Raw genomic sequence first — 16,287 nt, 5'->3', positions numbered from 1 at the left:
GTGGGATTCGCATCAGATGGGACTGACGGATGGCATCGAAAAAGTACAAAGAAGGGCAACTTGTTTTGTATTATCGAGAAATAGGGGAGATAGTGTCACAGACATGAGACGTGAATTGAAGTGGCAATCATTAAAACAAAGGCGTTTTTCTTTTGACGGGATCTTCTCATGAAATTTCAATGACCAGTTTTCTCCTCCGATTGCGAAAACATTCTGTTGGCACCTACGTACATAGGGAGAAATGATCATCACGATAAAGTAAGAGAAATCAGGTCTCACACAGAAAAATTTAAGTGCTCGTTTTCCCGCGCGTCTTTCGAGGGTGGAATCGTAGAGAGACAGCATGAAGGTCATTCATTGAACCCTCTGCCAGGCACTTTATAATGAATAGCAGAGTAATCACGTAGATGTCAATGTAGATGTCCTGGTCAACGTTCTCTCTCACCTTAAAAAGGAGTTTTGGTGCAACATTTCCTCAGCACTCTGTCTAACGGTTGTGTCACTAATACCCGGTTATTGGGGTTCGTTAGCCTGGCAGACCACACCGCTGGGCCGCTGGCAGGTGAAGTTGTGAAGTTGACGTTTCTGAGTCCGAGAGCCTTATATTCGCATTATCACCACATTAGCACCCGATAAAAACAGAGAAACCTGATGACAGTTACACCACTGGAGGAAAACAAAGTTGAGCAACTACTTACACCGTTCAAAACTTACGAAGCAGTATAATAAAAAAACAGCACGTTCTTTTGTTTCGTGACTGAAATTCAATCTTAAATGCAATGGTAGGAAACAATTCAATACCTGCTGATGGTAGAATATACGGAGAAACAATTTGTAATCAGAATTGGTAATTACTTAGAGATGTTTCCGCTTTAATGGTACAAAAATACGAGGACGGGCTGAAAAGTCATGCCTAGAGAATTTTTTCTGTGAAAACTTTTCAAGCTTTTTGAATGAAACAGACTTATATTATTTCCCAGCATAATTATCCTGGTGACGATCAAATTTCTCCCAACAAGACAATATTTTGTTGCTACGTCACTATAGGATGTCTGACGTTGTTGACGGAGCCACAACCTCACTACTGGTGGCACCGCTTTATCACTACAGGAGTGAAGCCTCCGAAGGTGTTCTGGTTTTGCATACAGGTGAAAATCGGTTGGGCCGGGTCAGGAATGTATGGAACCAGTAATACAAGGCTTTGGGTAGTTGCAAATGTTGCAGCTCTAGTATATGGTCTGGAAATGGCAGGCTGAAGGAATATCTGCTCCATGTATGGACGAAATCTTCGGAAGTGAAGCTGGATTAAAGCACGCTATTTCTCATGGATCAACATACGGCAACTACATTACACACCGAAATGTTACACGCTATATTTCGGAGTAGTGTAGCTGCATAGTGCTGCAAATATAAAGCCGTAGGGAATGAAGATGTAGCATGTTAATAACGTTTGTTTCATTTATCTGCACTTTGCCGTAACGGTCGTTACATTGCGGATGTTGTCTTCTGTCCTCGCACATGTCATTGTTATACTGTTGTCGTAATGCTGTGACAGCTTGATCTTATTTCCGCCATTGTTCTTCCTTCTGCTCCATATATAGCATGGCAGCTCCATTAGAAGTGTGCACCAATGAGGAACAACGGGCGGTGACCCGATTGCTCTAATCGGAGGGTGTCAAAGGGGCAGACATACATTGCTGACTATCATCGCAATATGGAAGAAGTGCGCTGTCACACAAAACTGGGTTTTTGTGGATCGAAAAGTTTAAAAGTGGTCGAACAAGTGTAACGCTTGAAGAGGGGGTGGGACTGCCATCAACTTCCACTACAGATGACAACATTCAGCAATCCCGAGAGATGATTCCTGCGAATAGACGAATCACTATCGATAAGGTAGCATCCGCTTTGAACATTAGCCATGGCTCTGCCCATCACATCATCCACGACGAGCTCGGTTTCCGTAAGGTCTGTGTACAGTGGGTACCAAGAAAGCTTACCGACGACCACAAGCTCACCCGTGTTAGGGTTTATGAACGCTTACTCACTCGCTTCAAGAACGAAGGTGATGCATTTTTGAGCAGAATTGTCAACAAAGATGAAAGATAAGTGCATCACTACGAACTTGAGTCAAAGGGCCAAAGTGTACAGTGGAAACACCCTGGATCGCCGACAAAGAAAAACTTCAGGGCGGGGCCATCTACAGGAAAGGCTATGTTAACCGAGGTTTGGGACTCACAGGGGCCCTTACTGGCAGAGTTCATGGAAAAGGGAACGACTATCAACAGTGTGGAGCATAATGAATTGTCGGAAAAGAAGCTGAAGCCAGCAATTCGCACCAAACGCCGCGGTTTGCTGAGTTTTGTTGTTGCATGACAATGCACGGCCACACCCGGCCAGTCACACTATTGGAACCATGAGAAAGATTGGAACACTCTCGCTACAGCCCAGACCTATCTCCACTTGTTTGGACGACTCAAGGATCCTTTGCGTGGTCGCCGAATTGTCTCAGACGTGGAGGTGCGAAATGCGGTGCAACAGTGGCTCCGCGACCAACCGAAAACCTTTTATCTGGACGGAATGCGTACGCTCTTTGACCATTGGACCAAGTACATTGAGAAGGAGGAAGATTACGTAGCATAATGATGTGCATTGTATACGCCTAGCTTCAAGTTAATAAATGGTAGAATGAAAGGTGTAGATAATTTTTGACTCCCTCTTGAATAAAATGTAAATCACAATCGCTGATGTTACATCTAGGTACTCAATCCGTAATCCGGCCGCGGTGGCCTAGCGGTTCTAGGCGCTTCAGTCCAGAACCACGCGACTGCTACGGTCGCAGTTTCGAATCCTGCCTCGGGCATGGATGTGTGTGATGTCCTTAGGTTAGTTAGGTTTAAGTAGTTCTAAGTCTAGGGGACTGATGACCTCAGATGTTCAGTCCCATAGTGCTCAGAGCATTTGAACCATCCATCCATAAGTTCCGTTCGAATGGATGTAATAGTTACATGAATAATATAGCACTTGAGCACTGTATGAATACATGAAACATGAATATATGCAATATTCTAACTCACTGATCAGTAGTTGTCTAGAGGAGCATGAGACAATCTTGTCATAAATGTACTCCAACCACCACTTAGCTCATGTCATGTTATCTCTGTAAGCTGTACTCTAGTATCAAATTTAACATTTCCGATTTCTGTTATCACTCGGCAATTGCGGTTTCGTTGTGTACGTATACTTGCACGTTTCGATCGATGGGCAGTCAAACTTCAAGCAGTGGCAAACAGTAGTACACGAGAACCTCGTAGCTGCGATTCTACGAGTCTTGCTGCAGGCGTCGGAAACTCGAACAGCTGTCTCTCCTGGTCCGATGTATCGTTCAGTCTATCTGCTGATTTATGGTTGATAATCAATGCAGATGTTAGATATCGAGGAATCTCAAACAATTTTCTCCCTGCTTGGTTGTATAAAGTAATTATGATTGCTGCTTCACTGCACTGTGGAAAAGTAAAACCTTAAAGTATCAGCGAAAATATATGCAATGAACTTTAATACTTACACTCAGTTGTGTGAGTCAGCTTTCTATTACTCTCTATGGAGGTGGTAACAGATCTCTGATGACATCTCTGGTGGCAACCAATCCTTCCAGTAAGGTGTTCAGAACACGAGTGACGAGTCCATCTGATAGTTAACTCGCTTGGATCAGTGGTGGGGGTAAATGATTGCAACTCCATAGGAACTGAAATTGGAAGAATTGTTTTGGACGTGTGCTGGGGGCGGCGGAGAGTAATTAGTGGCAGACACTTTCATATTGTAAACTACAGAGGATGTGTGACAGGTCACCAATTATAGTGATATATTAGAGCCACTATCTTGGAGCAATCTGGCAACCATGCAGGCAGCGCCCGCTTTCGTGACCAACAGGGTAATGCCCCATCCCCAAGCTTTAAATTTTCAGCCATCTATACCTAACGCAATAGGCCTAGATAAATGAAGGATAAAGGAGGAGGAGGAGGAGGAGGAGGAAGAAGGGAAGGAGCATGACAGCATAACCTTAACCCTGGGGGAAATCGAGCCACACTGATTTCATACGTGAGTAATTTGTTCCATTACTCTCGCATCGTTGTGGGAGTATTCTTTCGCTGTATTTGTAACTATTGAGTTCCATATGAAATGCTTGACATTTATGTAATCTACCATTATAGACCAGCCACATACGTTCAGCCATGCTTCGAAACCTTTGGAATACAGAGGACGAGACGGTGGAGAGAATGCTCCGATAAACGTGGTACATTCCAATGATGTGTGGACGAAGATGCCAGTGACCAGAGGGGAATTGGGAGGCGCCTGTCCGTGTGAAAAAGAAATACTTTGGCGCGTGAACATGCATTCCGGCTTTAAGACGTGTTTTGCAGGCCAGGGAAGTGTCAATAATTTCTCAGAGAAATTGGTGAAGTTCAGCAGTTTGAGTGTGGAACCCACAGCCTTTCACGTGATATTTACCAGTACATTTATGCCATTCATAATGAAGCCATCTTGGTTTAGAACCGATGACTCCCAGTTCGTCTCCGCTCCGCATTATACTTTCCTTACCGCGCCATGTGGCCGCACCGCCAATACGTGGCATTTATTCTAGCGGTGGGCAGCGGTCATAACGTTGAGTTTCATCAGCGTAGTTGCGATGATGTTAAAACAATGACCATCAGCAAGCGAAAGCTATTCGAGCCCTTCTTTCGTGGGTCTGTTTACCCGGAACGGCTCAGGAATGCTCCATTTCCAGTGTCAAGGGTATTACAGTTAGATGCTGGAACACATGATTGTGATTGAAAGAAGCTCATTGTGAGAATACTAAATTGTTTTTCAAAGAGTAATGAGTCAAGCTCTCATATGAATGATAGAATAATTGAGAGAGGGAAAAAATTTGTTCCCCCTATTGAAATAGTTCGTGTAGCATATCTAATTTAGTTTCGAAACAGCTACTTTCTTTGTGACGATGTAGTGTTTTAAAATTGCTGTTTATTGTATGCGACAACGCATCTGACTATAAACTGTTCAACGAAGCAGTAAATTTAATTAGGCACAACAGTGCAATAATTTCAGTCCAATGAACTCATTTCGGCAGTGGAAATATTGCAAATGCGCTATGTTTCGTATCTGTTTGACACGGAAGGCACTCTTGGAATAGCGATGATTGATATATGTGAGTAGGGCCATTTCTCAGTGTTAGTATGCGCAAGCTGTCATTCAACAAGTTCTTAAGCGCATATGCACACAATTAACTTTGTGTTTTCACAGCGCATGAAAGAAGGTGATGAGCAGTAAAAAAGGGAAAAAAAGTTTTGTTCAACTCTAAATTGGAAACGGCACAGCAGCGGAAGTAGAGAACGAGTTCTCCCATATAGAAAGGAAGTTTACACGGGATGGCGGAAGCAAGTAAGATATTAATAGTGGTGAGCTACAGACGAAGAACGTTCTCATACATAAGATAACTCTTCTGGTACCAGATATCAATATACATGTTATATCGAAGCTCCCGAAACAGCACATATGGAGCACGGCAGTGTCAGGAAGTGAAAAGTGGAGGAAGGATATGAGGAGAAAATAAACTGCAAGCATTGAAATGCGATGCTATCGAAGTATTTTAAAAGGTAAATGGATATAAATAGGTACGAAATGAAGTAGTAATAGAAAGGAACATATGAGTAATGGAGTTTATAAATGATGCTTAACAGCAGTACGACAATTTAGGGGGACATCTTCTGCGTCACTGACGAAGAATTAACTGGGCGCCAGAAGTATCAGTACATCGGAAAAAAAGTTTCGGAAGGCAGACAAAGACTAGAATATGGAACCCAATGTGTAGAGGAGGCTGATGTAGTATTTACGTAGAGCTGAAATGAGTAGCACAATACAGGAAAAATGGATAGTATTAAACCAGGCGAAAGACTGATGAATTAAAATAAATGTTTACACACATAGCACATGACCGTGTGAGGTCACACTACAAACATAAATTTGAAAAATGGTTTACACGGGAGATCTCGTATAAGCAATAATTCCACCATTCACCTCCAGAATTTATTTAATTTCAGTAAAATAATTCATTAATATAAATAAGATCAAGATAGGTCAACATCTTATGGATCCTTCATGCTTTCCCGGCGATCTGTTAGCATCCTGGATATTCGGGAATCCAGCCAGATGTTCGCGACGTACTCGCACGATATTCCATCAGCGTGCCTCGCTGTCTTCTTCAGGTGCTACCTGGGACTGGTCCTTTGGTTGATCGGGTCAAGTATTTATGACTGGAAGGAGCTGAACGTTCCCTAATCGGTCCGCGCCGAGTCGGGTGTTCTGTCTGAGGTCCGCACCGGCCAGACTAGCTTCAAATGACCCCTCCAGTAGCCGTCGTTCCAGCTGCCGTCCGCGCCCGTTTTGGCGGTCCCCAACGGTTGTGGTCGTCATCTGAGGTGTGTCAGATCCGATCTGAGATGTTGGGTACTCTGTCTCATGACTTACTATGATGTCCACTTCTGTTTCGTGTTGGCGCTCCACAATCGGTCCACGCCGCGTCGTGTGTTCTGTCTGCGGTCCGCGCCCGCCGTACGCCAGGGGTCGGTTCTCGGACCGGTCCTCTACAGTCGCTGAGATGTGCAGCCGCGAGAAGGATGTACCGGCGCTTGATAGCGACGCGAAGGGTGTTGCAGATCGCTGTCCGGCCGCGCTTGCGCCGTCGGCGGCCCCATCTGGCCCCCCACTTACGACGACCAGTGCTATGGCTATGGATTTCATGGACACAGCTACGGAAACCTTGAAGACAGCGCTGTCTGCGCCGCTCCCCAATTCTGAAGATGAGAGCTCTACCGCGCCTCAGCCACGCGGACGAAGCGGGAAAATGAAGAGGAGGGCAAATGCCGCGACGTCCGCTGTTCGCAGCTCGCCGATCGAGAAGAGGGCCAAGCAAGATTTCGCCCCTAACGCCGACAGTTTTGTCCCGGTTCGGCGAACTGCAAGACGCATGCAGTCATCGACGACGCTTCCAACTGCCGTCGCCAACTCATTCGACGCGCTCGCTGACGGGCCGGAACAGCTGCCGCTCGATCCTGCACCGAAGGAAGACTCTCATCTTCCGCCGGTGGTCGTCCAGTTTCGGCCGCCCTATGTGGAACTACAGAAGTTAATGCGCAGCTATCCGCAGCTCGTGGTCGTGCGGTAGCGGTCTCGCTTCCCACGCCCGGGTTCCCGGGTTCGATTCCCGGCGGCGTCAGGGATTTTCTCTGCCTCATGATGACTGGGTGTTGTGTGCTGTCTTTAGGTTAGTTAGGTTTAAGTAGTTCTAAGTTCTAGGGGACTGATGACCATAGATGTTAAGTCCCATAGTGCTCAGAGCCATTTTTGATGCGCAGCTGGACAACGGTCGTGTACATCGTGAAGCCTGCCGGGCGTGCCTGTACAAGGTCACACTCTGCACTGGTGACGAGTATAACCGGGTCACTCAGAAAGTGTCTGAGCGTGGTATCCCATTCTATACTCACGCTTCCGCACCTGACAAGGTCTTGAAGATTGTAATACGCGGCCTCCCGTTCAACAGGGAAGCCGATCACCTGCATCGTGAACTCGCTGACCAAGGGCTTCTACATCCGGGCGGTCGTGAAGATGAAGTCGCCTAAGTCACGCGATGATATGTGCCGCTCTTCCTGGTCGTCTGCTCCGACACCGTGAGGAACCGCAAGGTCTACCAATTGACGCGGGTCGCCGACTTTCCGGATCGGACCGAAGATCTTCGCTCCCGGAGAGGCCCAGTGCAGTGCTTTCGCTGCCAGGGGATAAATCACGTCGCGCGCCACTGCTCTATGCCGGACAGATGTGTTAAATCCGCCGGCGCCCATGCAGGACGTGCGTGCCCCCGTCCGCCCACCGAGAAGCCGACATGTGCACTCTGTGGCGGTGCACACGTGGCCAGTTATCGTGCGTGAAAGGTGTGGAAGCGTGCCATCGCTCGCCAACGTGGTCAAACACCCGCGCCCCGTCCGAAGACGCCAGCAACGAGACGGCCCGGCGTCTCTTTCGCGGCGGCAGCATCAGGGGCGCCCTCCGCCGTCCCGACAGCGTCTGTCGCTCCTGCTCCCACCGCATCCAAGGCCGTGCTAACACCTGAGGCTCCTGTGCCTCCACCCCAGCTGCTAGTGACGGAACCGGGAGCTGCCTCTCCCGGGACTTCGGCCGGACTGCGCCCCGCCAACCGCCGGCGCGGGGGTCGACGCCCCGTGGGTACCGAGCGCTCAGCGCCGTCAGTGGAGCAGCCCCAGGTGGACTCTCACAGCGAAGCAGCCACGCCTCCCCCTTCCAGCGACGGGGCCGCTCCTGCTGCCTCCACCGCTGATCTGACCAACCTCGTCGCACAGCTCACTGCCCTGGTGACCAGTGCCACGAAGTTGATCGAAGTCCTGTCGCAGCAACTCACCGCTGCAGTGCCGATGGCCGCTCCGGCCCCGACCGGTGTCAACACTCACCAGCTGCACTATGGGCAGCGTTAGAGGGCTCACGGTCGTCGCGTGGGATGCCAACGGCGTCCGCACTCAAGCCGGCGAACTTCGCCAATTTCTTCGAGACGAAGCCGTCGACGTCTGCCTTATCAACTAAACCCATCTGAAGCCTGGGGTCGACGTCAGGGCGGCAAACTACTCCATCTATCGCACCGATCGACTGACGGCGGGTGGTGAGACAGCCGTTTACATCCGGAATGGCATTTGTCATCATGTGATACAACTACCACCACTGGCAACGCTGGAGGCCACTGGTGTCGTCGTTCATACCTCGGCGGGCGCCATCACGTTCGTCGCTGCCTATCGACCACCATGTCCACTGGACCCTGCTGACATCGATGCTCTGCTCTCCTTGAGGGGCCAGGTGTTCGTCGCCGGGGACTTCAATAGTAAACACGACTTCAAGATCACCAATGCCGCTGGACGCTGCCTGCTCCGGGTAACGGAACGTCACCATGCGCTTGTGGTGGGGCCGTACGACCCGACTATCTTCCCTGCCCGTGGCCTCCTGGATATAATCGACATCGCGGTCGTCAAGGGCATCCCTCATCTGATAACTGCCACGACGAGGACAGCATTGTCTTCTGATCATGTCCCAGTGGATTTTGATATAGACCTAGACGCCCTACAACAGCCCAGGAGGGGCATCTCACTTGCTGGCATCGACTGGGACAGGTTTCAAGCAGCCGTGACGGACTCACTCGCCGCCGCGCTGCCCCTTGCGGAAGCTGGAGTGGACGCAGCACTTCTGCACTTCGCGGCAACCACGATCGACGCCGCCAACATAGCAACGCCGCCCCGACCACGCACTCCGCCTGACTACTCCCGACAGCTGCCGCCGGCCATCCTTGCGGCCATCACTGAGAAGAAACAGGTTTACCGGGAGTGGCAGAGGACAAGAAATGCCGACACCAAGCGCCTCCTCAACAGGATGCGTCGGGACATCCAGGCCGCCATTGACAACAATCGCCGTCGCGACTGGAATAACAAGGTAGCCATCCTCTGCCTTGACGACGGCACGGCCTGGCGGACGACGAAGCGTTTCCTACGCCGCACGCAACGTATCCCTCCGCTGATGGGCCATGGTCGGGCTGTGTGGGAACCAGCTGCGAAGGCTGATGCCCTCGCAGACGTCTTTGAGGCTGCGTTTACGTCGATAGAAGACCCGACCGACGCTGTCCACGACGACCTTGTTGCTGACAGGCTCCAACGCTACTTGAAGGCACGCGACGAAGATGACGTCATTGAAGAGACGACGGCGGAAGAGGTGTCGTCCATCCTGTGTGTCCTGAACCCCAGGAAAGCTGCGGGCCCAGACGAAGTTTCCAACGCCCTTCTCCAGAAGTTGCCACCAGTGGCTGTCACTCATCTCGCCGACGTCTTTAATGTAATCCTCCGGTCCTGCAGTTTTCCTCAGTCCTGGAAGCATGCAGAGATCGTGGCGATTCCGAAGATGGGGAAGGATCTGCACCAGCCCGCGAACTACAGACCTATTAGTTTACTGCCGGCTGTCTCCAAGGTCTTTGAAAGGGTGTACATCTGGCGGCTGCAGCGCCACGTTGACGAGGATGGCCTCCTGCCCGAAGAGCAGTTCGGCTTCCGCAGGGGCTACTCGGCAGTTCACCAACTTCTTCGGCTAGTGGAAGATGCGTTCGTTGCCCTCGAGCAGCGCGAGTTCTTCGCCGCGGTGTTCCTGGACGTGTCGCCGGTTTTCTACAGTGTGTGGCACTGCGGCCTCTTATTCAAACTTTTTGAACTTGGGGTCCCGACGAAACACGTCCGTCTCATCCATTTCTATCTTGCTGATAGGACCTTCCATGTGCGGACTGCGCATGGCTTGTCCTCCGTCCGCCGCATCAACACCGGTGTGCCGCAGGGCTCGGTCTTGGGGCCACTACTGTACTCGCTGTACACTTCTGATGCGCCGAAGATCGAACGTGTGCGGCTCGCCCTGTACGCGGACGACACGGCTCTATATACGAGGAGCCTCAATGCCGCCGTCATGTGCCTCCGTCTTCAGCTCGCCGTTGACACCCTGGCAGCCTGGGCAGTAAAGTGGCGTCTACAATTCAATGGGGCCAAGACGCAGTTCCTGATCGTCACCAGGCGACTCGTTCCTGCAGGTCTGCAACCGCTCACATTCGGTGGAAGCCCTGGGCCGTGGTGTCCAACGGCGCATTACCTCAGCATCACCATCGACCGCCGACTCACGTGGGTTCCGCACATCCGCGGTGTGAAGAACAAAGTGCGGAACCGGCTCCGCATACTCTACCCGGTGCTGAACCCCGGCTCCCAACTACCACCGCGGCTGGGCGTCACTCAGTAGAAGGCGCAGCTCCGCCCTGTACTCCAATACGCCGCCGTCGTCTGGGGGAACGCCGCCGACACGAACCTGAAGAATCTGGAGATACTGCAGAATCGCATCCTTCGGCTGGCCTTACTCCTGCCATACGATTTTCCCACCGCTCATCTTCACGACGTCGCGGAAGTACCTCTGCTCCGTGACCTCTTTCAGACGACCGCCTGCACCATTTACAAAACGTGCTGGCTGCTCACTCAACGCCCAAATCCGGACGCTGGGCCGAAATGTGCCGCGCAGCGTCACCACCCGCTGGCCACACCTGCTCGCTGCATAGCAAGCACTGCAGAACTGTGCTGAGCAGACACCCAAGAAGACAACCTACACGTAAAGACGCATTACATCGGCATGCATAGGATGCAAAGCAATAACTGCTGCGAACTCCATCACACATCTGAGGACGAGTTATCTCCGTGCAGATCCACGCGAGACCGGTCATCTACTCCCTCTACATGTCTGACCTCCCCAAGACACCGCAGGTCACCAGGGCGATGTACGCAGGCGACACAGCACTCATCACTCACAGCAGATGGCCGCACATCGTATATCGGCGCCTACAGGATGCCTGCAATGACCTACAAGAATGGGCAGCAAAATGGAAAATCTGATTCAGTGCCATGAAGAGCCAGACACTACTGCTCACCAAGCGACGGAGACCAGCGTTACCCCAACTGCCGCTCCTGGGGGAGTTCATCCCCTGGACGGACGAGACCAAGTACCTAGGAGTCATCCTAGACCCAAAGCTTACATGGTGCAAGCACATTGCTGAAGTACGAAAGAAGGCACAGGCCCGTCTTGGTGCTCTGTACCCTCCTCTCAACGAGAACTCCTCTCTCCCGATGGACTCAGGACTCACCTTATACAAGACCTGCGTAAGGCCGATCATGGATATGCCTGCGAAGTCTGGGGCAATGCAGCCGACTGCCACGTCGAAAAGTTTCAGCGACTGCGGAACATCGCCCTACGAAGGATATTCCATGTCCCAAGATCATTCCCTGCACAGCACCCAAATGAAGCAGCCCAGGTGCCGGCAATGGTGCAGCTCACCAAGCAGCGAGCCACGAGGACATACGGGAACCTCAGGGAAGCACCCTCACCACTCGTTCGCTAACTGGACCGACGAAATGAAGAGACAGACAGCTATAAGCGGCCTGTGGCCCTACTGCACCGACAGTAGATCCACCAGCAGATAACCAGCACATTCCTACGCACGCAGACGGCACACTACACCGAGACGTCTAACCCTCCGACAAGAAGTCACAAAGAAGCAGTCAATGCCCACATGGTAAATGCTGCATTACCCCCATCGCCGGATACTGAAGATGTGAGCGCGCCCGCCATACGCGGGTACATTGGCCCACTATGGTCGCTGGTGTTCCGACCGCCGTCCGCGCCCGGTCTGGCCGTCTTCTGAAGTCGAGTTCATGATCTGGGGTGTGTCAATTCTGGTGTCTAATGTACGACAACTTGTGTCACGGCTGTTCTCTCGGTCTCCACTTCTATTTCTTGTAGAATCCGGGTGTGTCCTGGATTGAGTTTCCACAAGCTCAAGCGCTGGATTCCAGGCAGTGCTGATTTGGTATCCTTAGTCACGGTTGATTAGATTGTCTGTGTCCTTAATGTCAATGGCTCCTTTAATGACACTGTCCCAAAATATTGAGGTTTGCATCACAATCTTGGTGTTATTGTAATCCATTGAATGACCAAGTTCCAGACAATGCTCTGCTATTGCTGTTTTAGTAGCCTGTCTGAGTCTGGTATGTCTCTGGTGTTCTTTACACCTGATGTCCACAGTTATGGTGCTCTGGCCTATGTGTGACATTCCACACTGGCATGGTATGTTGTAAATACCTGGCATTCGTAGCCCCAGGTCATCTTTTACATTGCCCAGCATAGCCCCAATTTCGGTGGGTGGGCAAAATACACTACTGGCCATTACAATTGCTACACCAAGAAGAAATGCAGATGATAAACGAGTATTCATTGGACAAGTATATTACACTAGAACTGACATGTGATTACATTTTCACTCAATTTGGGTGCATAGATTCTGAGAAATCAGTGCCCAGAACAACCGCATCTGGCCGTAATAACGGCCTTGACATGCCTGGGCATTGAGTCAAACAGAGCTTGGATGGTGTGTATGGGTACGCCCATGCAGCTTCAACATAATACCACAGTTCATCAGGAGTAGTGACTGACGTATTGTGACAAACCAGTTGCATGGCCACCATTGAACAGACGTTTTCAATAGGTGAGAGATCTGGAGAATGGGCTGGCCAGGGCAACAGTGGAACATTTTCTGTATCCAGGAAGGCCCGTACAGGATGTGCAACATGCAGTCGTGCGTTATCCTGCTGAAATGTAAGGTTTTCAGGGATCGAATGAAGGGTAGAACCACGGGTCGTAATACAACTCAAATGTAACGTCCACTGTTCAAAGTGCCGTCAATGCGAACAAGAGGTGACTGAGACGTGTAACGAAATGGCACCCCATATCACCACGCCGGGTGATACGCCAGTATGACGATGACGGATACATGACTCCAATGTGCGTTCACCGCGATGTCGCCAAACATGGATGCGACCATCATGATGCTGTAAACAGAACCTGGATTCATCCGAAAAAATGACGTTTTGCCATTCATGCACCCAGGTTCGTCGTTGAGTACCCCATCACAAGCGCTCCTGACTGTGATGCAGCGTCAAGAGTAGCCGCAGCCATGGTCTTCGAGCTGATAGTCCATGCTGATGCAAACTTCGTCAAACTGATTGTGCAGATGGTTGTTGTCTTGCAAACGTCCCCATCTGTTAACTCAGGGATCGAGACGTGGCTGCACGATCCGTTACGGCCATGCAGATAAGATGCCTGTCATCTCGACTGCTAGTGACATGAGGCTGTTCGGATCCAGCACGGCGTTCCGTATTACCTTCCTGAACCCACCGATTCCGTATTCTGCTAACAGTCATTGGATCTCGACCAAAGCGAGCAGCAATGTCGCGATACTATAACTCGCAATCGCGACAGGCTACAATCCGACGTTTAACAAAGTCAGAAACTAGGTGGTACGCATCGTTTCACCAGGCAACGCCGGTCAACTGCTGTTTGTGTATGAGAAATCGGGTGGAACCTTTCCTCATGTCAGCACGTTGTAGGTGTCGCCACTGGCTCCAACCTTGTGTGAATGCTCTGAAAAGCTAATCGTTTGCATATCACAGCATCTTCCTCCTGTCGGTTAAATTTCGCGTCTGTAGCACGTCATCTTCGTGGTGTAGCAATTTTCATGGTCAGTAGTGTATGCTCTTGACGTCATATTTCTGGAGAATCCTTCTGATTTTGGCAGACATAGGTCCGGCATATGGCAGATATGCCATCTTCTTTGGCTCATCTGGTTGTTCTTCTGGATCCTTTGGCTGATTGGCAGGTTGAAGTGCCTTCTGGATATCTCTAGAGGAGTACGCATTCCTGCTGAACACTGATCGTAAGTGTTCTTTTTCTGAGGCCAAACTGTCAGGATGTGACTGAGTTTGTGCTCTGTGGCCAGTGTTTTGAGCACTCCATTCTTCTGTGCCAGATGGTGGCAACTGCTGGCTTGTGGGTATAAGTCGGTGTGCGTAGGTTTGTGGTACACTTTGTGTCCAAATGTGTCATCTACCTTTCTCTTCGCTAGAACATCCAAAAACGGAAGTAGTCCATCCTTCTCCATTTCCAATGTGAACTGAATGTTTGGATGGCAAGAATTCAGGTGTAGCAGTAATTCATCCTACTTCTCCCTACCATCAGGTCAGATGACAAAGGTATCATCCACATACCTAAAAAAGCTCTTGGTTTGATATGTGTCTGAAGAGAGTGCCGCCTCCTCAAACCTTTCCATAATTAGGTTGGCCACCACTGGTGATAGAGGGCTGCCCATCGCAACCCCTTCTGTTTGTTCATAAAATTGACCCCCATATAGGAAGTACATCGAGGTCAGTACATGCCTCAATAGGTCAACGAGAGCCCCATCGAGCTTTTCTCCAATAGGATCAAGTGACTCCTTCAGTGGTACCCATGTGAAGAGAGACACCACATCAAAACTAACCATGATGTCTGTGTCTGTGATGTGTTGCTGGCTCAGCCGTTGCAGGAAGTCCTCTGAGTTCCGGATGTCATGTGCACGTTTACCCACATGTGGTGTCGACATCTTCTTCAGGTATTTCGCAGTAGGGTAAGCTGTGGTGCCAATATTGCTGACAATATGTCGAAGAGGAGCCCCATCCTTGTGAACCTTGGGGAGTCCATACAGTCTAGGTGGTGCTGGAGCTTTGGGATGAAGCTTCTTGACGACTTGTTCAGGCAGGCCCATCTCCTTTGGGACAGTGTCATTAAAGAAGCCATTGAGATTAAGGTCACAGACCATCTGATCAACTGCGACTCAGGATACCAAATCAGCACTGCCTGGAACCCAGCACTTGAGCTTGTGGAAACTCAATGCAGGACACTCCGGGATTCTACAAGAAATAGAAGTGGAGACCGAGAGAACCGCCGTGAGACAAGGTGTCGGACATTAGAGACCAGATTTGACACATCCCAGATCATGAACTGGACTTCAGAAGACGGCCAGGCCGGGCGCGGACGGCGGTCGGAACACTGGCGACCAGAAGGGGCCAATGTAGCCGCGTCTGGCGGGTGCGGACCGCAGATGGAACACACGACGCGGCGCCTACCGATTATGGAGCGCCCTGCACGAAATAGAAGTGGAAATCATAGTAACAGTCATGAGACAGAGTACCCAACATATCAGATCGGATCTGACACACCTCACATGACGACCACAACCGTTGAGGACGGCCAAACGGGCGCGGACGGCAGTTGGAACATCCGCGACTGGAGGGGTCCAATGAATCCGGGCGCCAGCCCGCTCGCATCTTCTGTATCCGGCGATGGGGGTAATGCAGCATTTACCCCGTGGGCATTGACTGCTTCTTCTTGACGTCTTGTCGGAGGATTAGTCATCTTGTTGTTGTGTGTCGTCTTGGTGCATATGAATGTGCTGGTTATCTACAGGTGAATCTACTGTCAGTGCAGTAGGGCCACAGGCCGCTTGTAGCGGTCTGTCTCTCCATTTCTTCGGTCGAGCTGGCGAACGAGTGATGAGGGTGCTTCTCAGAGGTTCCCGTATGTTCTCGTGGCTCGCTGCTTGATGAGCTACATCATTGCCGGCACCTGGGCTGCTTCATTTAGGTGCTTTGCAGGGAATGATCTTGGGACATGGAATATCCTCCGTAGGGCGATGTTCTGCAGTCGCTGAAACTTTTCGATGTCGTAGTCGGCTGCATTGCCCCAGACTTCGCTGGCATATTCCATGAGCGGTCTCACGCAGGACTTGTATAAGGTGAC

General features: G+C 50.5%; 1 protein-coding gene across 1 annotated transcript; it reads left to right on the top strand.

Annotated features, from left to right (window-relative positions):
• Nucleotides 1-7,890: 7,890 nt before the first annotated feature.
• LOC124594053 (translation initiation factor IF-2-like) lies at nt 7,891-8,540 on the top strand. Its single transcript, XM_047132403.1, has 2 exons — nt 7,891-7,899; nt 7,983-8,540. Exons 1-2 carry the CDS (start codon nt 7,891-7,893, stop codon nt 8,538-8,540), a joined length of 567 nt encoding a protein of 188 aa, XP_046988359.1.
• The last annotated feature ends 7,747 nt before the right edge of the window (nt 8,541-16,287 follow it).

The sequence above is a fragment of the Schistocerca americana genome, chromosome 2, assembly GCF_021461395.2.
Source record: "Schistocerca americana isolate TAMUIC-IGC-003095 chromosome 2, iqSchAmer2.1, whole genome shotgun sequence".
NCBI classification, from domain to species: domain Eukaryota; kingdom Metazoa; phylum Arthropoda; class Insecta; order Orthoptera; family Acrididae; genus Schistocerca; species Schistocerca americana.
This window is presented reverse-complemented; position numbering and strand designations above follow the sequence as displayed.